The sequence below is a fragment of the Oncorhynchus clarkii genome, chromosome 5 (genome assembly GCF_045791955.1).
Source record: "Oncorhynchus clarkii lewisi isolate Uvic-CL-2024 chromosome 5, UVic_Ocla_1.0, whole genome shotgun sequence".
Taxonomy (NCBI): Eukaryota; Metazoa; Chordata; class Actinopteri; order Salmoniformes; family Salmonidae; genus Oncorhynchus; species Oncorhynchus clarkii.
This window is the reverse complement of record NC_092151.1, coordinates 20,255,310-20,279,266: the sequence shown is the minus strand read 5'-3', so window position 1 is coordinate 20,279,266 and position 23,957 is coordinate 20,255,310. Positions and strand designations below refer to the sequence as shown.

General features: G+C 42.7%; 2 protein-coding genes across 2 annotated transcripts; one reads left to right on the top strand and one right to left on the bottom strand.

Annotated features, from left to right (window-relative positions):
• The first annotated feature begins 981 nt into the window (after positions 1 to 981).
• Positions 982 to 8,500, top strand: LOC139408498 (set1/Ash2 histone methyltransferase complex subunit ASH2-like). Its single transcript, XM_071152468.1, has 17 exons — positions 982 to 1,050; positions 2,116 to 2,182; positions 2,274 to 2,419; positions 2,589 to 2,677; positions 2,787 to 2,881; positions 3,076 to 3,171; positions 3,318 to 3,413; positions 3,484 to 3,559; positions 3,753 to 3,770; positions 4,366 to 4,468; positions 5,395 to 5,612; positions 5,752 to 5,919; positions 5,999 to 6,192; positions 6,298 to 6,390; positions 6,573 to 6,671; positions 6,856 to 6,915; positions 8,264 to 8,500. Exons 1-17 carry the CDS (start codon positions 992 to 994, stop codon positions 8,369 to 8,371), a joined length of 1,785 nt encoding a protein of 594 aa, XP_071008569.1. The 5' UTR covers positions 982 to 991; the 3' UTR covers positions 8,372 to 8,500.
• A 1,085-nt stretch (positions 8,501 to 9,585) lies between these two features.
• Positions 9,586 to 20,609, bottom strand: LOC139408499 (G protein-coupled receptor kinase 5-like). The gene is made up of 16 exons (XM_071152469.1): positions 20,217 to 20,609; positions 17,901 to 17,990; positions 17,663 to 17,775; positions 17,103 to 17,180; positions 16,883 to 16,980; positions 16,674 to 16,766; positions 16,507 to 16,570; positions 15,933 to 16,073; positions 15,102 to 15,292; positions 14,844 to 14,881; positions 11,904 to 11,993; positions 11,413 to 11,621; positions 11,119 to 11,256; positions 10,415 to 10,552; positions 10,103 to 10,240; positions 9,586 to 9,946 (listed from the first exon to the last, which is right to left on the bottom strand). The coding sequence occupies exons 1-16, from the start codon at positions 20,266 to 20,268 to the stop codon at positions 9,863 to 9,865; spliced, it is 1,755 nt and encodes a 584-aa protein (XP_071008570.1). The 5' UTR covers positions 20,269 to 20,609; the 3' UTR covers positions 9,586 to 9,862.
• Between the last annotated feature and the right edge of the window lie 3,348 nt (positions 20,610 to 23,957).

Below are 23,957 nucleotides of genomic sequence, written 5' to 3'. Positions count from 1 at the left end.
AGAGAATAGTCTATGACTGGGGTGGTTGGGGCCTTTTACAATTTTTAGGGCCTTCCTCTGACACCGCCTGGTGTAGAGGTCCTGGATGGCAGGCAGCTTAGCCCCTGTGATGTACTGGGCCGTACACACTACCCTCTGTAGTGCCTTGCGGTCGGAGGCCGAGCAGTTGCCATACCAGGCAGTGATGCAACCAGATGTTGCAGCTGTAGAACCTTTTGAGGATCTCAGGACCCATTCCAAATCTTTTTAGTTTCCTGAGGGGAATAGACTTTGTCGTGTCCTCTTCACGACTGTCTTGGTGTGTTTGGACCATTCCAGTTTGTTGGGGATGTGGACACCAAGGAACTTGAAGCTCTCAACCTGCTCCACTACAGCCCCATCGATGAGAATGAGGGCGTGCTCGGTCCTCCTTTTCCTGTAGTCCAAAATCATCTCCTTAGTCTTGGTTACATTGAGGGATAGGTTGTTATTCTGGCACCACCCGGCCAGGTCTCTGACCTCCTCCCCATAGGCTGTCTCGTTGTTGGTGATCAGGCCTACCACTGTTGTGTCTTCTGCAAACTCAACATCCAGTGATGTTGGTAATAGAGGTGTTATAGACATGTTTAACCACAAATTAGGAGGCGGTTGTCTGTGGTCATACATGTAAGCCTATTTGTGTTCAAACAAAAAATTGCTATTTAATTTATAGATGCAGATTTTGACTCAAAATATATGTACTACAACAATGCAATAGTGTTGGTTATTTATTTATGAGGACCATCGTAGCAGTGGTAGGGACGTCCCAATGATCACACTTAGAAAATAACAGCCCAGAGCGTGACACAACTTCACAGAAGTTTACAAGTAATTGTGACTGATCTAGGCTCATATTTCACCTACCTCAATACATGTACAATGCTTACATCCAAAAATAAACTGACCCTAGATCAGCGCTCTGCGTCTAACACCAAAACGTCTCGCGAGATGTCATATTTTATTGATTTGAAACATGGCGTCGGAAGGAGAAGCGGCCAATGCTTCTGTTGTTGAACCAGAGACCGGGGACGGGTAAGTCTCCGTTAAAACGGTGAAAGACCAGGGTTTTGGTTCATAATATATGTTTTTTTGGTGGACAACCAGATCAATATTCATAAATATTGCAATTACAGCTAGCTAGCTTTCTCTCAACAAACTAGCCCGCTGGCGTTAGCCAACGTTAGCTGGTTAGCAAGCTAACTTAGATGCCTCATTCAAATGCCTTCCCAACTTGTAAGCTAACTTGTAATCGACTAGTTAAAGTATCAAGGTACAGGTTGATTTCTTTGTTCAATATCTGCTTCTAAATACATTTCTAGCATGAATCCTGCAGAACATAGCTAGCAAACCAAGGGAAAATAGCTACCTAGTTAGCTCTGGTCCGAGATGTTACGTGCGGCGTGCAGATGGATGCTTAGTTAAGCAGTAGAAACAATAACAAAGCCACTTCGCCGCCCCTGTTAGGTAAAAAGCTGAGAAATGTAACCACCGAAATTCATAGACCGAACTATGGATGCAACCACTGACACTCCATGATATCAAGATGATAATTTTAACCATGTCTTTATGCGTTATAGTCATAGTGTTTGTTTACATTTACTTTGTCAACAAACATTTGAGTAAAAAAGCTTGTGTTTTTGATTCTGAAGGGGTACAACAATTGAGCTAAGCTCATGAGGCATTTGAGTTATTCTTCAAAAATCAATGCGTACATATTATGTTATACGTCCAAAAATGGATGTAACAACTGCTGATTGCGCCATTAAAGGCGGAATCTTCTTCAACCCTACACATCTTTCTCCATTACTATTGTTACTTACAAAAGGAAAAATCTCCCTGAGTGCTGACAAACTTTTCTCTGTGTACATAAACGGTCATGTATCCAAAATATGAAATAAATGACCTTTGAGCACTTTGTTTACCGCCAGACTAGCTCTTGTCCATATAAGCGCAGTCCCGACGCATGCTGATGGTCCACACCACAGCTAGTCTTAAATATAAGAATATGAAGGTTAATTGCAGATCAGTTATCCCAGCTTTCACCATAGCTTGTAGCTAACCAGTTAATGTTCATGTCATATCTTTGTTTACTTTCAGTGATGCTGGATTTGGGGACTTGACAGGCAACCTGGAGACTGAGTCATCGAATGGCAAAGAGGCCATGGTACTACACCTCTAATATAACAGTTCTCTGGGCATCTCTTTTCACCGACAGGAGCAATAATGAACACTTTTTCCTGTGTTCCCCTCCTCAGGATCCGGGTAGTGAGGGTTTGGAGGCAGCTGACACCCAGACAGGTTCTGGGGACGAGGAGAGCGGCAGGCACCAGGGAGAGGTGGAGCTGCAGTGTGCTCTCTGTATGAAGTGGTTCACCGCCGACACCTTCAGCATTGACACCGCGTATGTCTAGCTCACTTTGTAACTCAAACTATAGAGGCCTTTGGCTAATTGATTCTAAGACTAAGCTTGTTAGACCTTGAATTAGCCCCCTTGAGCTTGAATAACCAGTCAAGACCACTGGTTGAAATAAAATTGATTAGTCTTTCTCTCTCCCTCTCTCTCTCTCCAGGACGTGTCTGCCTTTCATGACCAACTATGTTTTCCATTGTAACGTGTGTCATCACAGTGGCAACACCTACTTCCTCCGGAAACAAGCCAGTGGGTGTTCTCATTCAGCTGATACACTTCTGTGTGTGTGAGAGTTTGGTGATTTATTGATGGTCTGTTATTGATTGATGTACTGATTGGGTGTCATTGTGTGTTTCAGACCTGAAGGAGATGTGTCTGACTGCTCTGGCTAACCTCACATGGAGCTCCAGGACTCAGGAGGAGCACCCCAAGACTATGTTCTCCAAAGACAAGGTCAGTCCTCTCAACAGTCCCAACATAGAACCCACAGCGATACACTTTGAGAAGCAAATTCGTGATCTTTGGAAATGCTTGATTTTACATGTCATGTCAAGATATTACACGCAGTTTGCATATGTTTTTCATATGCTTAAAACACTGGATATGTTAATGTAATATTTTCCGGTACACACTCTCTTTCCTTGCAGGACATCATCCCGTTCATTGATAAGTACTGGGAGTGTATGACCACCCGACAGAGACCTGGAAAACTTACATGGCCCAACAACCTAGTCAAGACCATGGTGAGTATGAGAGCAACCATTGACTTACACAGATGCACCAAACGACACACATCACACTAAACCTTCACTATTACACCATTGGAAAAAGTATGTGGACTTTCATTTAGAAACAGATCCTGTCTTTATTTGACTTTTTTGGGTTTCAGAGTAAAGAGCGGGATGTGTTCTTGGTGAAGGAGCACCCAGACCCAGGCAGTAAGGACCCAGAGGAGGACTACCCCAAGTTTGGCCTGCTGGACCAGGTAGGAAAACACATCAGACATACACCCACACAAACAGTGATGCTGACAGTTGGTTGATTTTTCATCTCAGGACCTGGGCAACATTGGACCGTCTTACGACAACCAGAAACAGACCACCACTGCTCCCACTCCTGGAGGGCTCAACGGTAACTCTAAACACATCAACACACACTGTCACACATCAACACATTCTCACTAAACACACAACACATGTCACACACACACGCTGTTTTTCATGGAATTAGTTATCAATGTGTCACAGAGCATAATACCACACTGAAGAAGCCCTAAAAAGTTCTCATGTTATAAATGCTATATACATGCTGTGTTGCGTTCCAGGTGGACCTTCTTTCTCAGGTGAATATGATGTGGTGTTTTGGTATCTGCCTCTGAGCCCTGTGTTTCATGCAATCGTAACTCTCCAGGTAGAATTTGCCCAAAGGCACAGATCTAGGATCAGCTTAGTCTCCCCCATTCCTTACCCAAACAATTTAGGGGCAAAATGCAGTCTGACCTTTTGATCAGCATATTCAGGCAACCTCATCCTGCTCCAATTGTAACCCCATCCCTCACCTGCTCACCGCTTATGTTGGTGCCCTGAAGTGTTTACCCTTTTGATCTGGCTTTTGATTGGTGGACTGATTGAATGATATAATTTCCTCTGGCTTTCTGCTCCTGAGTTCCCGGGCTTCATTCCAATACTCTGGAACAGCCTCCTCCTTCCTTTTCTTGCCCAGTGGTGAGTGGTAAAGGAAAGACAGAAGGAGGCTGTTATTGTTGGGACACAGCCATGGTGTGAATTAATCCCTTTGCTTCCTCTGTGTGTCTGCATTTCTCCTTTAATATGTGGTGTCCCTCCCTGCTCAATCCACGCTTGTACCTCCTGGGTGACTTTTTGATGGTGCTGAAAGTGTGTGTGTTCTATAGTGTAACCTGTGTGTGTGGTGTGAAGGTGGTCTGGCCCCTGGCCCAGGTAAAGGTAGAGGAGCCAAGCGTAAGCAGCAGCAGCAACAACAGGAGGGCGCCACAGCTGGAGCAGCTAAGAGAACACGCAGGTACAACACAGATGTCCTTAGTGTTCTCATAGGTCTGAACTTTTTTTTGTAACCTTTATTTTAACAGTGAAGACATATTGAGACCAAGGTCTCTTTTACAAATGTGCCCCTTATATACAATGTAAATATACACATTATACCCAAACTAATATATATACACACACACACTACCGTTCAAAAAAACAGCTGATTTTATGGAATATCTACATTTATCAGCAACCATCACTCCTGTGTTCCAATGGCACGTTGTGTTAGTTAATCCAAGTTTATCATTTTAAAAGGCTAATTGATCATTAAAAAACCCTTTTGCAATTATGTTAGCACAGCTGAAAACTGTTGTTCAGATTTAAGAAGCAATACAACTAGCCTTCTTTAGACTAGTTGAGTATCTGGGGCCTTGTAAACAAAAAGGGAGTGATGTAGAGCTCTATGGGTCTTTAGCGAAGTCCAGCCAACCTTTTGATACAGGATGCAGTGATTAGTCTCAGAACTGTCACCTGTAACAAATGAAGGGCACTATGGTAGATGGCATCTACACTTTGATAAATATTTTCACCGTATTCAAGAACAGATAAAAAGGTTAATTGAATAATCTGCTTCCCATTGTTTAGAGAAAGGCACAATCTGTTTCTGTAGAAAATTACAACTTTAAATCTTAGCTTCTTAACCAGCTCATCTCTGTTTTCTAAACGTCAAATCCACATCAATCCAAATGCCTAAGTATTTATATGCAGGAACACGTTATATTGGAGAATCATCTAATGAGTGAACATGTAGTTCATCTGAAACATTCTTACAAGACTTATCGGATGTATGATAATATGCCATCAATGTGACTCTCTCTATCCTCTACTTCTCCTTCCCTCACCCTTTCTGTCCATAATGCGCACTAACTCACTCCATTTTTCCTTTCTCTCCCTCTGTAGTGACCCTCTGTTCTCGGCCCAGCGTCTTCCTCCCCATGGCTACCCTCTGGAGCACCCCTTCAACAAAGATGGCTACCGCTACATCCTAGCAGAGCCAGACCCCCACGCCCCCGACCCAGAGAAACTAGAGCTGGACTGCTGGGCTGGGAAACCCATCCCCGGAGACCTCTACAGAGCCTGTCTCTACGAGAGAGTACTGCTAGCCCTGCACGACAGAGGTACACACAGGAAATCCTGTAGTGGATATGGGCTTCTCGTGATTAGCCTTACCCAGTAATGTCTATTGTCACATTCTCTGAGAATTCTGTTTGTGTGTGGGGTGTCTTTGTGCGTGTGTGTGTGTATATATGTCTGCAGCCCCACAGCTGAAGATCTCAGATGACCGTCTGACAGTGACAGGGGAGAAGGGTTACTCCATGGTCAGAGCCTCCCACGGTGTCAGGAAAGGATCCTGGTACTTTGAGGTCTCCATCGATGAGATGCCCCCGGACACCGCAGCCAGACTGGGCTGGTCTCAGCCTCTGGGTTAGTACCGCACACATACACACGCAAACGTGCATACACACATGGAGACAGGATATGTAGTAACCTGTGTGTGTTGTAGGTAACCTGCAAGCCCCCCTGGGCTATGATAAGTTCAGCTACTCATGGCGTAGTAAGAAGGGGACACGGTTCCACCAGTCTGTAGGGAAACACTACTCCTCAGGCTACGGACAGGGAGACACGCTGGGCTTCTTCATAGAACTACCAGATGGCACTGAGACAGCCAAGGCACTGCCGGACACTTACAAGGACAAGGTATGTTTTCTATTTTTATTAATGATTAACTGTGAATAGCAGACATCCACTCTCTGTTGTAGTTATGAGACTTGACATCTCATCCCTGTGTGTGTGCTCTTTCAGGCGCTGATTAAGTTTAAGAGCTACCTGTACTTTGAGGAGAAGGACTATGTGGACAAGGCAGAGAAGAGCCTGAAGACTGTTACCCCCAGCAGGGTGAGGCTCCAGCATAGAACTACAACCAATAGATCAGACATTCACGTTCAAAGCAATGGCGATTATCTTAGAATGCACTGCCAATTTTTATGATTCCTATTGGTTGACCTTATCAAATACATTAACATAATATGTATAGGATTGGCATTTCCATTTGTTGATACTTCTGTTCTCCTCTCCAGATGCTGTTCTATAAGAATGGGGTTAACCTGGGTCTGGCCTATGAAAACCTGTTTGAGGGTCTCTACTTCCCTGCCATCTCTCTCTACCGGGGCTGCACGGTTAGTAGTGTGTGCGTGTGTGACTATTAGAAGGGTTATATTTTCCTTCCATCTCCCTCCACAGCACTGTAAGTAATACTATGTCCCAGAGGTTTATGGTGTTGTGATATGTAGCACTATCTACTCCAAGGATGCCCACTTCCTTTTTAATTACGTTGTAATGATTATCCCTCTTTTCTCCCAGGTTTCAGTTAACTTTGGACCACTTTTCAAACACCCTCCAAAAGACATCAAGTACCAGCCAGTGAGTGCACAAAGACATACACAATGCATTCAGAAGTCCTTGACTTTTTCCACATTTGTCACTTGCCTACACACAATACCCCATAGTGTTAAAGTGAAATAGTTTTTCTAAATTTGTACAAATTAATACAAATGAAAAGCTGAAATGTCTTGAGTCAATAAGTATTCAAACCCTTTGTATGGCAAGCCTAAATAACTTCAGGAGTAAAAATGTGCTTAAAAATTATCATAATAAATTGCATGGACTAATAATGGTGTTTAACATGATAATGTTAAATTATGTTTTAATGGTGTTTAACCTCATCTCTGTACCCCACATATGGAATTATCTGTAAGGAACCTCAGTCGAGCAGTACATTTCAAACGCAGATTCAACCACTAAGACCAGGGAGGTTTTCCAATGCCTCTAAAGATGGGCACCTATTGGTAGAGTGGTAAAACAAAAAGCAGACACTGAATGTCCCTTTGAGGATGCTGAAGTTATTAGTTACACTTTGAATGGTGTATCAATACACCCAGTCACTACAAAGATACAGGAATCCTTCCTGACTCAGTTGCCAGAGAGGAAGGAAACCACTCAAGGATTACACCATGTGGTCAATGGTGACTGTAAAACATTTACAGAGTAATGGCTGTGATAGGAGATAACTGAGGGTGGATCAACAACATTGTTAAGCACAGGCAAAATCCTAGAGGAAAACCTGGTTCAGTCTGCTTTCTATCAGACACTTGGAAATGAATTCACCTTTCAGCAGGACAATAACCTAAAACACAAGGCCAAATATACACTGGAGTTGCTTACCAAGAAGACAAGAAGAATGTTCCTGAGTGGCAAAGTTAGTTTTGACTTAAATCTATGGCAAAACCTGATAAATTGTTGTCTAGCAATGATCAACAACCAATTTGACAGAGCTTGAAGAATTTTTTAAATAATAATGGACAAATGTTGCTCAATCCAGGTGTGGAAAGCTCTTAGAGACTTTCCCAGAAAGAGACACAGCTGTAATCGATGCCAAAGGTGCTTCTACAAAGTATTGACTCAAGGGTGTGAATACTTATGTAAATAATTTCTGTATTTAATTTAAAATACAGTTGTAAACATTTCTAAGAACATGTTTTCACTTTGTCATTTTGGGGTATTGTTTTTAGATGGGTTAGAGAAAAATAAATCAAATCCAATTTGAATTCAGGCTGTAATAAGTCAAGGTCTATGAATATTTCCTGAAAGCACTGTACATATACTTATTTGTATTTAATTAGACAAGAAATATAGATACTTGTAGTTTTGATGTCACTGAGGTTGTAGGTTTGATTGATTTGTGTGTGTGTGTGTGTGTTTGTGTCCTCAGATGAGTGATATGGGCTGGGGAGCGGTGATCGAACATACACTGGCTGACATGTTGTATCACGTAGAGACGGACGTGGACGGACGACGTAGCCCTCCCTGGGAAGGATAAACACACACCTCCAGAGATCAACACACACACAGATGGCCAGTTGAGTGTTTGGACAGGCATGGAGGAGTCCATTCCATAATTTATAGGTGGGTTGATGTCAACCTGAACATGAACACTTTGCAGTCTCTCTGTGGTGTCCCTTAAACATTGTCATTGGTAATTTAAATCAGCTGTACCCTTCTATTGAACAAGATGTGTGTGATCTAAAATGAGACTTGCTTGTCTGAACAACTCTTTTTGGTGTATGAAGCACTTTAGGTGTTCCAGCACTATAAAATAATGTATGTATGGTCAAATTCATTATCCATTTTTGTCAAACACCCCAGATATTCTTAGTTCCAGATATTATTTCTTCAAGCATATGAACATATTCTGTTTTTGTTCATTACCTGCCAGCTGGTCTCAAGCTAGGGTTCCATACTATTGGCCACAGATCTTCATGCAAATATGATACAAATCTGACTGGTTGCGAATTAGTCTGCGTGGCGACGTAGTGCACATAAAAATAACTTTTGTGGTTAAATTCCTATGTACCGAATAAAAAAACAAAATCAAGTTAAATGGGTTTTCATTGCATTTTCAACTCTACTGATGGTTTTGTCACAGAACAAATTGTGTTACGTAGTGAATGTGCCCATTCAAGTATTGGCATGTGCGGTCCAGTCAGCAGCTCGCACATACAGTGTGGGTATAATCTACATGTGAGATTATTATGAACAAAAGTGCAAGATTATTTTTAATTTGTCAAATGGCATGCCTCAATCATCATGTCACCAGAATAAGACCCTCGATATGTATTGGAAAGGAGCACCAAGCTTATCGCCTTCCACTTTCACCACGCTGTGAAGTTTACCATAATTTATTTAATTTGTTGCCTAATAAACTTAATTCTTTCCCTAGTCGTAGTGTGAGGACCACACACGTCATCACGTGACTCTCAAATTTACTTCGATATGGTGGTTATTATATCAATATTTGCCCATGAAAGCATTTCCACCGCCATTACTCGCATAGTTCAGACACAAAAAATATCCCACCTTGTCTAATGTGTTTTGTTTTGTCGATATTTGTAAAGTTTACCAACAAATTTGCTGTTTCCATCAGGCCTGATGTGACATTTTTTACCCAGCGTACTTTACGAGCATAAAAAGGTTGGATAGAAACCTGGTTACAGATGTGAAATATTAAGGTTTGGTCTTGTTTTAACAATTGACTTTTGTTTTACTTTCATGCTGTTTTTAATAAAGTAAAGATTTGGAAAGATTTGTTTTCAAGGTTTTTATACTAAGGTTACGTAAACACACGGGTACAAAATCAGAACAATCTTAGCTGAGGTTCTCTCTGATCTGACTCATGCAGAAATAAGATGACCACCTCCTGGATGATAGTACGGGGGTGGTCTCTTTGGCCTGAGCTGGTGAACGATAGATGGAATGGCCCAGGCACTCTAACGTCTGTTGCAGCTTTGGCTGTAGTGCTGTGCCTCCACCACTAGATTGTAGTGCTGAGCAGGCTAGCTGAGTCCATGGTGCTGCTGTCTGACTTGTGTCTTCTGCTGCCTGACTCCTCTGAATGCTGCAAGCACAACAACATAGACAATCAGTATCTATTAATTTTACTCTCCACCAGGTAAACTGTGTGAGAGAATGTTCTCATTTACAACGACAGTTGCAGTGGAGAGAGGGGTTGAGTGAGCCACTAGGAAGCCCAACCAACAGGTGTGTGTCCTACATGTCTGCGGAATAAGCGGTCCAGCAGGCTGCGTTTGGGGCTCAGTGGGGCAGGGGTATGGGTCCAGTCCAGGTCAGGGGGTCTGGAACCCTGAGGCCCGAACACATTCAGCTCCTTGAAACAACCCATCTCTATCATCTATGAGAGGATAAGAGAGTGAGGGTAAGTAGTTAGTCATCTCAATTTGCATATGACCAAACCATACCTAACCTCAAATTGCTACCAATATGATTACATTTAATTGAAATAAGTTTAATGTAATTGAATTTAACATAACTAAATTAAATGTAATAATCTGCAAGTTGTGTTGACCTCTGTCTGCCAGGGTATGGCCACGGAGCCTGTGTTAAACTTGATGTAGAAGTCGTTGTCTGCCCTCTCCAAAATGACTCCTTTTACTGTGGAGAACTCATCAATGTCCTGAACATCCTGGCAGTACACTGCTCTGGGCTGGAGAGAGTGAAGGGGGGTGGAAAGATGGAGAGGACATAGGGAGGGAGAAGTATTCTTACTACAACATCTAGCATCCCATATTATATCGTTTTACAGATTATTTAGTCTGTCTACCACATACTATAGCGGTTAAAGTTAGCAAGCGGTGCCGATGCACCAAATCTGGAACCAACAGGACCCTGAACATCTTCTACCCCCAAGACATTAGACTGCTAAATAGTTAAACAAATAGCTAACTGGACTATCCATATTTGCACTAACTCTTTTGACTCATCACATACACTGTGGCTACTGCTTATTATCTATCCTGCTGCCTAGTCACTTTACCCCTACCTATATGTACATTTCTACCTCGTACCCCTGTACATTAACTCGGTACTGGTACCTCGTGTATATAGCCAAGTTATCGTTACTTATTGTGTATTTGTTCCTTATTATTATTATTTATTTTTTTAAATCTCTGCATTGTTGGGAAGGGCCCGTAAGTAAGCATTTCACTGTTAGTCTACACCTGTTTTCAAAGTATGTGAAAAATAACATTTGATTTGAGTTAGGGTATTTACATCCGGTTTGAAGGGTGGCTCAATGACTCCGGCCTCCAGCCTCCTGAAGTTGATGTTTCTGAAGAAGGGATGGGACTTAATCCCATACACCCCACTCCCCTGACACCCCAGCCTATGTCTCGGGTCTTTAGTCAACAGCTGAGAGCACAAGAGATGGAAAAAGGATAAGAGAGAGTGAAGGAAAGAGAGAAGGAGAGAAAGGGGGAGACGAGAACATCCATGCAGTTACAATGTAGAACAGAATTTGCTCGTTGACAGGTTTCATGTCAAATCAGAGTAAAACTGTAGTCTTACCAGGCGACATAAGTCTTTCGTCTCGTTGCTAAATATCTTTCCGTACTCCTCTTCCTCCTCCTGTATCCTTCTCTCCATCTCCTTTCCTATCAATCGCTCCCCCTTTCTCTTGAATGGGGATCGTCCTGCCGTCATTTCGTACACAAGGCAGCCCAGGCCCCACCAATCAGGGCTCAACCCGTAGTAGTCGTTGCCAATCACCTCTGGAGCTGAGGGGAAGAAGGAGGGGTTTGGAAATGTTGGTTCACTGTTGTTGCTCCCAAATTATATATCCAATGAGGCTCAGTGATAGTACAACATTGGAGGTAAACTGTGATGTAATTTTTTTATCATGATAGCAAACACGTTGCAACATTTTGACCACCGTGGGGATATTTGGCATCTAAAAAGTGTGCAAGTATTCTCATGATCTTTCATACACCCTGTATCTGTGTATTCTGCTAGATATGAGTAGACCACCTGAAAGTGTACAGTAGGTTAGAGCCACGTACCCATGTATCCCAGGGTGCCCACCCTGCCTCGTACCAGATTCCCCTCAGATAGTGTCACCGCCAGGCCCAGGTCTGAGATACGGATGTGCCCTGAGAGGGGTGGGAGATCAGTGGACCATTATTCATACAGCAAAGGGTAGCCACACATTTTCAAGAGATTTTCACTCGTGGAAAATGTCACGTAATAGATTTGATGAAAATCCCTGTCATGGAAAACCTCTCACGGAACACAGAGTACATAAGGAGAAGGATGGTTCTGGCATGTGACGTGGCAGTGTGTACTGGTGTGTTTGTGTGTGTCAGTGGAGGCTCCTCAGAGGACGAAGGGGAGGACCATCCTCCTCCGAGAATTTCATAAAAATAGTAAAACATTAAAAAAGGTATCCTTTTTTAGATAAAACTATACTAAATATATTCACGTCACCAAATAATTAAAACACTGTTTTGCAATAAAGGTCTACAGTAGCCTCAACAGCACTCTGCAGTGTAGCTGGAGGACAGCTAGCTAACATCTTCGTTCTATTAGCTATGTTGACTATGACATTACTTTAGTTAATATGGTGACAACAATGCAGGCTGTGTGTAGTGATTATGATATGGTTTGGCTTGGAAAGGTTTTTTTCGCCTGGTAACATACAGCTGATGTGTTGTGCATTGAATTCCACAAGCGAAGGGAAAAGGTGAGAGGAGTAGAGTGCATAGATGCGAGAAGGAATACAACGTGGCTGCTATGAAAGTGAACTGTTTTTACGTGTGATCAGGGATGTATTCATTGTCTGTATTCGATTCTTAAACAAAAGCAAATGGAACGAAACAGGGATAAACATGACTAAATCTGTCCAATAAAAACTCTTGTTTGCAGCTGTTGGACTAATGATTACACTCTAGATCAGCTAGATGCAGGCAAGAGTGTGCAAGGCAGTATTGAACCTGTCACCGTCTGTCACCTCAAATTTCTCTCGATCTGACCGCACCTACATTGTAAACTTTAATTCATAGGCTAGGTCGTAGCAAACTCATGTGTGTATAGGGGGAAAATGATATCTTCCTCATCTTAAATGGCACCGACCGCCACTGGTGTATGTGTGTATCATGTGAGATTGTAACTAGTAACTGAGGTATGCTTGTTATCGTCTACATGCGCTTCCAAGTTTCCAAACACGCTGCCAAGCTTGGAACAGGTAACAATAAGATTATCTAAAAATAGACTAGAACTGGTTGTCACCACAGTGTATATTCACTTCCAGATAGACCAACCGCCCATGTTTGTGATTGTGAGAAAATCAAATCTTAAATTTCATCACCAGGATATCCTGCTTAGGGAAACTACAGTGCCCTCAGAAAGTATTCACACCCATTGACATTTTACACATTTTGCCTGAATTTAAAATAGATTACATTTAGATTTTGTGTCACTGATCTACTGTACACACAGTACCCCATAATGTCAAAAATGAAAAGCTGAAATATCTTCAGTCAATAAGTAATCAAACCTTTTGTTATGGCAAGCCAAAATAAGTTCAGGAGTAAAAATGTGTTTGATAATAATAAGTTGCATGGACTCACTCTGTGCAATAATAGTGTTTTAACATGATTTTTAAATGTCACTACATAGATACAGATGTCCTTCCTAACTCATTTGCCAAAGAGCAAGGAAACCACTCAGGGATTTCCACCAATGGTGACTGTAAAACATTTACAGAGTTTAAAGGCTGTGATAAGAGAACTCTGAGGATGGATCAACAACATTGTAGTTACTCCACAATACATTTTTAACCTTTATTTAACTAGGCAAGTAGGTTAAGAACAAATTCTTATTTACAATGATGGACCAATTGTGCACCACCCTATGGGACTCACAATCACAGCCTGATGTGATGCAGCCTGGATTCAAACCAGGGAAACATCTATGCATTGAGATGCAGTGCCTTAGACCACTGCGCCACTCGGGAGCTAACATAAATGACAGAGTGAAAAGAAGGAAGCCTGTACAGAATGTACAAAATATTCCAAAACATGCATACTGTTTGCAATAAGACACTAAAGTAATGCTGCAAAAAATGTGGCAAAGAAATGAACTTATTGTCCTGAATGCAAAGCATTATGTTTGGGGCAAATCCAACACAGCACTGAGTACCACTCTTCATATTTTCAAGCATGGTGGTGGCTGCATCATGTTATGAGTTTACTTGTCATCGGAAAGGACATGGGAGTTTTTTTTCTTTTTATAAAAAGAAAGGAATAGTTCAGTCTGATGGGAGACATATACATTGGAGTTGCTTACCAAGACGACATTAAATGTTCCTGAGTGGCTTAGTTACAGTTTTGACATAAATCGTCTTGAAAACCTATGGCAAGATTTGAAAATGGCTGTCTAGCAATGATCAACTTGACAAAGCTTGAATCATTTTTTAAAGAATAATTTGCAAATATTGCACAATCCAAGTGTGCAAAGCTCTTTGAGACTTACTCAGAAAGACTCACAGCAGTAATTGCTCCCAAAGGTGATTGTAAAATGTATTGACTCAGGGGGTTGAATACTTATATAATCAAGTGTTTTATTTACCATGAATAGTGGTTAGAGCATTAGGCCAGTAACCAAAAGGTTGCTAGATCAAATCCCTGAGCTGACAAGGTAAAAATCTGTCGTTCTGCCCCTGAACAAGGCGCTGTCATTGGAAATACGGATTTGTTCTCAACTGACTTGCCTAGTTAAATAATAATAACAAAATACCATGAATAAAAATGTCAGAAATCTACATTTTCTTCCACTTTGACATTGTAATTTGTGTGGATCGTTGACAAAAAAACTTTGTAACGCAACAAAATGTGGAAAACATCAAGGGGTGTGAATACTTTCTAAAGGTAGATCCTACATGGCTAGAATGTGAAGAGTCTGAAGCATATGTATTGATTGTGATATCATTAAAGTGTGCCTACCGTTGTCATCCAGAAGGATGTTCTCTGGTTTTAGATCCCTGAAACAAAAAACAAAGAACAGAAATCAGTACAATGCCTTTTCAATGTCACATTAATCCATTTTAGCATACAGAGACTTTTCCAGAAGTGTGCAAAATGTGTGCAAACACTTTCTCGCATGGATTTAACAATGATGGAAACTCCCTCCAGTCAATGCTTACACCGATCTTACGCTTTTAAAAAGGATGTAGAATCAGGATGGAGCCAGTGTCTACTGACCTGTAGACAATGTTCATCTGGTGGAGGTGGTGGAGACCACAGCAGACCTCAGCAGCATAGAACTGAACCCTGTCCTGCTCCAGGCCTGAAGTACCCATGTTATAGATGTGGAACCGCAGGTCTCCTCCGTTCATTATGGTCAGCACCAGACAGAGAGACTGTTTGGTTTCATACGCGTACGCCAGACTGACCTAGAGAGAGAAAGAAAGACAGAGCGTTAGAGGAAGAGAGGAGAGAGAGAATGAAAGAAAAGGACGGAGACAGAAGAATGGAAGTGAGAAGAGGATGAAGAAAGAGAGAAGAGGAAGGAGAGAAAGAAGAGGATGGAGAGAGAGAGAAGAGGAAGGAGAGAAAGAAGATAGAGAGAGAGAAGAGAAAGGAGAGAATGAGAAGAGGATGGAGAGAGAGAGAGAGAAGAGGATGGAGAGAGGGAGAAGAGGATGGAGAGAGAGAAGAGGAAGGAGAGAAAGAGAAGAGAGAGAGAGAAGAGAAAGGAGAGAATGAGAAGAGGATGGAGAGAGAGAGAAGAGGATGGAGAGAGGGAGAAGAGGATGGAGAGAGGGAGAAGATGGAGAGAGAGAGAAGAAAAAGGAGAGAATGAGAAGAGAATGGAGAGAGGGAGAAGAGGCATAGAGAGAAGAGGAAGGAGAGAGGGAGAAGAGGATGGAGAGAGCAAGAGAGAAAAGAGGATGGAGAGAGAAAAGAGGATGGAGAGAGGGAGAAGAGGATGGAGAGAGGGAGAAGAGGATGGCAAGAGAGAGAAGTGGAAGAGAGGAGGGAGAGAGAGAAGAGGATAGAAAGAGAGAAGAGGATGGAGAGAGAGAGTCCTACCACAAATCTGCTGTTAAGTGTCTCTAGTATCTGTTTCTCATTGAGGGCCATGGCCTCTCCTTTCCCCTTCTTCACGTGAGTCTTCTCCAGCTTCTTACACGCATACATCTTCCCAGAGGCACGTGCCTGGAATGCCCACACCTGGGGGAGAGGGGAGGGAGGAAGGAAGGGAGAAAAGGAAAGGGGGAGATTGTATGAGACGAATCCTCTCTATCAAATTTGTTGTTACACATGTGCATCTGAAGTTAGAGTTGGGTCAATGTTTTCTGATTTGGGATTTTTCTCAGAAAAATTGTGAAAACATGTTTGTCTGTTCACTCTGAGGAAAAAGGTGCTATCTAGAACCTAAATTGGCTCATCGGCTGTCCCTATAGGATAACCCTTCAAAGAAACCTTTTTGGGTTAAATGAGGAACCGTTTCCACAGACGGAACCCAAAAGAGTTCTACATGAAACCAAAAAGGTTTCTACCTCGAACAAAAAAAGGTCCTCCTATAGGGACAGCCGAATATGGGGATAGCCAAAGAACCCTTTTGGAACCCTTTTTTCTAAGAGTGTAGTGAAAGCAGCCTTACCTCCCCGAAGCCTCCCTTGCCAAGCAACCTGTACTGTCTGAAGATGCGTTTGGTAACAGGCTGTCTGGGGGGAGAGAAATACACAGAGTGACTGGTGTCAAGCATTTGTGGTCATGTCTCACTTAGTTTGATTATTCAGTCAAACGCACACGTCCATATGCACTGACCTCTCTACCATCTTCCACTGCAGGAAACGGTCAAAGTACATGCTCTGCTGGTACTGAAGGAAGGGGGCACCGCTCAGGTACTCATGGAGCTCACTGTAAAAACCCAGTAAGCGGAGGTGAATTCCCAGAACACACAGCCCCTCACAGATAGGCGAGGGAAGGGTGAGAGCAAGATGGAGGACATTGGGGTAAAGGTCAGAGAGACTCACTCTGTGCAGTCAATGAAGACTTCTCTACTGTGCTGCTCCTCCAGACTCTCCCTACACTTCTCACCATAGCGCTCTACTACCTGTACACACTCAGATGACTGGCAAGAGAACATACACATATACAATTAACTTGCAAAAATCTCAAGTGAGAAATCAACCTTTAGTGTGTGTGTGTGTGTGTGTGTGTGTGTGTGCGAGAGAGAGTGTTTAAAGACGGTACCTGTCTACTGAGGAACCTGTTAATGATTTGCATGCCAAAACTCATCTTCTCCTCATCTGACTTCACCTCATACTCCCCCTGTAGAAATTCAAACATTTCTGGACTTATAATTCTTGTTTTGTCAACATGAATAATGACATTTTTATGGTCCCTGTCCCTGTCTATTATCTGACACTGATTGGTATTTTTTGTATTTTATTAGGATTGCTGGATCATTCTTCATGAATGACCCAGGTCACTAACCTTCAACAAGGCCCAGGCCAACGAGGAAAAGCAGAGAGTTATGAATAACAGAGTTATTTTTAACCCAGCAGACATAACTTATTTTTTTTATTACAGTAACATACCATTTCTAAGAATGTTATCATACTAGAATTATTTCCTGGCTGTGAGCCCAAAAACACACACACCGTTCAGATATATGACATCACTTTGCTGTGACACCGGTCTGTCAGCAGAGCGTACTGTAAAACCTGCTTGCAGAATTATATCTGATCATTTCCCACAATATGGACCATACCACCTCTTCCATAGTGAATAAGGCCTATAGTGGATCATACCATTTTGTCCAATAGGGAGTTGCAGTGCCGCAGCTCAGGTTTGCTCTGACAGAAGAGACGGAATAGTTGTCTGCCGATAGGCTGCTTCACACACAGACTGTAGTAGTCTCGCTCTGAAACACACATTACACATTACACATTACACATATAAAACATGCATGCACAGACATACAAACACAAACTAACGCACACAAACACGCACACACACACACACACAGACACACACACACACACTGACCGAGGGTTTTTGCCAGCTCCATACACTGGCTGATGTGAGGGAAGCGCAGCATGTCTTTCCATTTCCAACTCCTGCCTTTTCCCCCTCCACCTAGAGAGAGATGGAACAGGGGAGAGAAGGGTGAAAGAAGGAGGTAAGAAATGGTGGCAGATAGCCTAGCGGTGAAGAGCATTAGGCCAGTAACTGAAAAGACACTGGTTCGAATCCACAAGCCAACAAGGTGAAGAGTCTGTTGACGTACACTTGTGCAACGTACTTAACCCTAATTCTTCTGTTAAGAGCATCTGCTAAAATGGGGAAGGAAAAATAGTATGAGAAATTTGATATTACAGCTGAGCTGTCATTCATTTACTGTTTTTCATACCCAAAAGCATGTGAGCTCATTCAACTCTTTGGTTATGTGTTGTATGTAATATGTTAAAATGGGGCCTCAGAAAGAAAACAAAGAAATAAAAACTATCAGCAGTAAGACCAAACATATCCAACTGGACCGATTCATCCTTGTAGTTGTATAGTTACAACCTTATAACCTAAAGGTCTTTCCTGTTCACTTGTTCACCTCAACATACAGAAAAAAAGACTACAATCAGTCTGTCAACAACAGCCTTTGGTCCTGTGTGTGTGTGTGTGTGTGTGTGTGTGTGTGTGTGTGTGTATAGTAGTTCCTCGTCAGTCAGGTTCCAGCCCTGGCATCCATCCACTCCAAAGAGAAATCTATAAATAGGTATGGAGCAGGAACAAACCTGTTGGACCACATAGCACTGCAAACCACACCACACACACACACACAGTGCAGCACTGTGATAAAATTGCTGATCCTGCCTACAGGTGTCACCTACTGATGATGATATTCACAGAACCTAGGAAGGAATCCAACCTGTTGGTTATGTTTGTGACCTCACTCTTCCCACACACATACAACCCTGAGCCTGTCACCCTGCTACCTTTCACACAGCTGTATTGAGCCTGTCACCCTGCTACCTTTCACACAGCTGTATTGAGCCTGTCACCCTGCTACCTTTCACACAGCTGTATTGAGCCTGTCACCAGACATTTGTTCAGCTCACCAAAACACATAGTGTGTGTGTGTTTTCCTGTGACACATACAATATGAGTGTACTTGGGCACCTGCTCCACATCATCCACCCAAAGGATTGATTTCTCCTGTAGCCTGTAGCAAAATGTGTTGCATCTTAATATACGGTGTGTGTGGCTACTACTTTGTCATTTAGCAAGGTTTCACCCATGACCCATAGAATACAAACAGGATATCTATTAGTAGAGACATCTGACTTTCTACCTGCTTTCGAGAGAGATTGGGGTTGTTTAACAAGGACAGAAAGCTAATTTATTACATCCTGCTTCTAAAGAATGTGATGTGATGAATCCCCTACCACGTCATTAAGGTAATCACTGATCTGACATCATTTAGATGGTGAAAGCAGGTTAGATAAGTGAATATTTGAAGTAATGAAGTGTGTGTGTGTGTGTGTGTGTGTGTGTGTGTGTGTGTGTGTGTGTGTGTGTATATATGGGAAAAAGAAACTTGAGGAAGTAGTACTGTATAAAATCCCTGCTAGTTAATTCTAAGTGTCAATCAGTCCACTTTTGTTTGTGATCAAATCTTTATACATTTTTTTTCTTGTTGGGGGGCACATGCACAACACACACATTCATATCATTTAATAGTTTGTTTGCATCACAGAACCAAAAAGTAACAATACATTCAGTGTGTAAAGAAAAAATAACCCCCAAAAAAGAAGGGTGCCTCCATCCCCAACTCCCCAATCAACCAGTCCTCTTTCATCATACATCCTTTCCTCATTCCTTCACCACCTACATTGTTCCTCAGAAGGGAGCAACACATTCATAAGAATGGCAATACGGTTAAGAATTACAAGGGTGCACTGCAATCTCACCCATAGCAGGGCATCACCTGTCATGTTAAAATGTAGCCTACTGCAGCCCACCCTACTCACCTGTGACACCACAGCACTGTAACAGAGGGCAACACAAACTGGAATAATATTGAGCTCTGAACACACCACTACTCAATCAAGGTGGAAACAGGCTACCTCTAACTTGTCTTTCTATGTTTCTCTAAACTTATTCAACTAACTATAAGAGACATCAAACATTACTGACTTCCCTGGTTAAAGATACAACTAATAAATAAAGACAGACATGATGACAAGTGACAAACAGAAAATGTGTGTGCTTGCTAAAAAAAAGTATTGTATAGTGAAATATGAAGTAGTAGGCTAGTATTTACTGCAGCCTAAATTTTTACTGCACCTATATAGGTGTCTTTCTTACCTCCTCTGGCTCTGATGAGTGCGCTGTTCGCCACCATACTATCTATCTCCATTGCTGCAGAGGGATGTGGACCATACAACAACAAATCACAACTGGAACAACTTTCGTTTTTCTCTCCTTTTCCTTATTCAAAAAATCCGTCTTCAAAGACAGGTTTAACCATCCCCCAGAAGATGTACAGTCAGTCTGGTTCTCTTTCTCAAGCCAAGATAGATTCCATATATAAATGAAAGTGTTAGTAAACAAAATACTGAACATGTAAAAACGATGTAGCCTACTCGTTTAAAAAGTGCGATAAAGTTTGCGTCACTAATCTGCCGAGAGGGAGTGTTAGAAACTGAATGTTATTGGCAACATATTTGTCTACACTAAACTGAAACACCGAGTAGGCGTAGAGATGCTTATCTAAAATCTTCATATACAGTCATTGTGTAAAATAGAACAAGCACGTCCTCTGCTGGTGATATATAAAACGACAGCACTGTCAGCGTGTCCCTTTAAGTTTTCCGTCAGTTTCGTTGTCAACGGATGACTCAACGCTGTTCACGTCAGCTATCTCAGCGACTGAAATGACTGCAACACTTAAGAGTTAAGGTTAGTTTCAGAGTGGGTGGCAAGTTAGTCCTAAATATTTCCAAACTAAAAGCATTGTATTTGGGACAAATCATTCACTAAACCCTAAACCTCAACTAAATATTGTAATGAATAATGTGAAAATGTAACAAGTTGAGGTGACTAAACTACTTGAGTAACCCTGGATTGTCATGGTCAAAACATATTGATACAGTGACTAAAATGGGGAGAAGTTTTTCCATAATAAAGCTTTGCTCTGCCTTCTTAACAGCACTATCAACAAGGCAGGTTTTTATTTATTTATTGTTATTTATTTTATTAACAACACACAAGGCAGGTCCTACAGGACCCAACTACTGTTCAGTTGTGTGGTCACATGCCACCAAGAGGGACTTGTGTGAAAATTGTGTGAAAGGCATTGACATGTTGAATGCACCGAGCTGTCTGTTTGAACTACTGGCACACAGCTCAGAAACCCATGCATACCCCACAAGCTCTCCCTCCCCCTCCATTTGGTAAATCTGACCACAACTCTATCCTCCTGATTCCTGCTTACAAGCAACAATTAAAGCAGGAAGCACCAGTGACTCGGTCTATAAAAAAAGTGGTCAGATGAAGCAGATGCTAAACTACAGGACTGTTTTGCTATCACAGACTGGAACATGTTCCGGGATTCTTCCGATGGCATTGAGGAGTACACCACATCAGTCACTGGCTTTATCAATAAGTGCATCGAGGATGTCGTCCCCACAGTGACTGTACATACATATCCCAACCAGAAGCCATGGATTACAGGCAACATTCACAAAATGTGAAAGGGTAGAGCTGCTGCTTTCAAGGTGCGGGACTCTAACCTGGAAGCTTACAAGAAATCCTGCTATGCCCTGCGACGAACCATCAAACAGGCAAAGCGTCAATACAGGGCTAAGATTGAATCATACTACACCTGCTCCGACGCTCATCTTATGTGGCAGGGCTTGCAAACTATTACAGACTACAAAGGGAAGCACAGCCGCGAGCTGCCCAGTGACACGAGCCTACCAGACGCGCTAAATCACTTCTATGCTCGCTTCGAGGCAAGCAACCCTGAGGCATGCATGAGAGCATCAGCTGTTCCGGTCGACTGTGTGATCACACTCTCCGTAGCCGACGTGAGTAAGACCTTTAAACAGATCAACATACACAAGGCTGCGGGGCCAGACGGATTACCAGGATGTGTGCTCCGGGCATGTGCTGACCACCTGGCTGGTGTCTTCACTGACATTTTCAACATGTCCCTGATTAAGTCTGTAATACCAACATGTTTCAAGCAGACTACCATAGTCCCTGTGCCCAAGAACACAAAGACAACCTGCTTAAATGACTACAGACTCACGTCCGTAGCCATGAAGTGCTTTGAAAGTCTGGTCATGGCTCACATCAACACCATTATCCCAGAAACCCTAGACCCACTAAAATGTGCATACCGCCCAAACAGATCCACAGATGAGGCAATCTCTATTGCACTCCACACTGCCCTTTCCCACCTGGACAAAAGGAACACTTATGTGAGAATGCTATTCATTGACTACAGCTCAGTGTTCAACACCATAGTCCCCTCAAAGCTCATCACCAAGCTAAGGATCCTGGGACTAAACACCTCCATCTGCAACTGGATCCTGGACTTCCTGACGGGCCACCCCCAGGTGGTGAGGGTAGATAGCAACACATCTGCCACGCTGATCCTCAACACTGGGGCCCCCCAGGGGTGCGTGCTTGTCCCCTCCTGCACTCAGGGTTCACCCACGACTGCATGGCCAGGCACGACTCCAACACCATCATTAAGTTTGCAGACGACACAGGCCTGAGCACCGACAACGACGAGACAGCCTATAGGGAGGAGGTCAGAGACCTGGTCGGGTGGTGCCAGAATAACAACCTATCCCTCAACGTAACCAAGAAATTAGGTAGATGATTGTGAACTCCTGGAAACGGAGGACCAAGCACGCCCCCATTCTCATCGACGAGGCTGTAGTGGAGCAGGTTGAGAGCTTCAAGTTCCTTGGTGTCCACATCACCAACAAACTAGAATGATCCAAACACACCAAGACAGTCGTGAAGAGGGCACGACAAAGCCTATTCCCCTCAGGAAACTAAAACGATTTGGCATGGGTCCTGAGATCCTCAAAAGGTTCTACAGCTGCAACATCGAGAGCATCCTGACTGGTTGCATCACTGCCTGGTATGGAAATTGCTCGGCCTCCGACCGCAAGGCACTACAGAGGGTAGTGTGTACGGCCCAGTACATCACTGGGGGAAAGCTGTCTGCCATCCAGGACCTCTACACCAGGCGGTGTCAGAGGAAGGCCCTAAAAATTGTCAAAGACCCCAGCCACCCCAGTCATAGACTGTTCTCTCTACTACCGCATGACAAACGGTACTGGAGTGCCAAGTCTAGGACAAAAAGGCTTCTCAACAGTTTTTACCCTCAAGCCGTAAGAATGCTGAACAGGTAATCAAATGGCTACCCGGACTATTTGCATTGTGTGCCCCCCTCCCACCCAATCCTTCTTTTACGCTGCTGCTACTCTCTGTTTATCATATATGCATACTCACTTTAACTATACATTCATATACATACCACATATCTACAACACAATATAAATGTGTAGGTGTGTATAGTATTCACCTCTACTCAGACTACACCATTATGTATACTTCTGGCCCTCCTTTGGACACTGTGTTAACTAACCTCCAGACGAGCTTCAATGCCATACAACTCTCCTTCCGTGGCGTCCAACTGCTCTTAAATGCAAGCAAAACTACAGTGGGGCAAAAAAGTATTTAGTCAGCCACCAATTGTGCAAGTTCTCCCACTTAAAAAGATGAGAGAGGCCTGTAATTAGGTACACTTCAACTATGACAGACAAAATGAGAAAAAAAATCCAGAAAATCACATTGTAGGATTTTAAATTAATTTATTTGCAAATTATGGTGGAAAATAAGTATTTGGTCAAAAACAAAAGTTTATCTCAATACTTTGTTATATACCCTTTGTTGGCAATGACAGAGGTCAAATGTTTTCTGTAAGTCTTCACAAGGTTTTCACACACTGTTGCTGGTATTTTGGCCCATTCCTCCATGCAGATATCCTCTAGAGCAGTGATGTTTTGGGACTGTTGCTGGGCA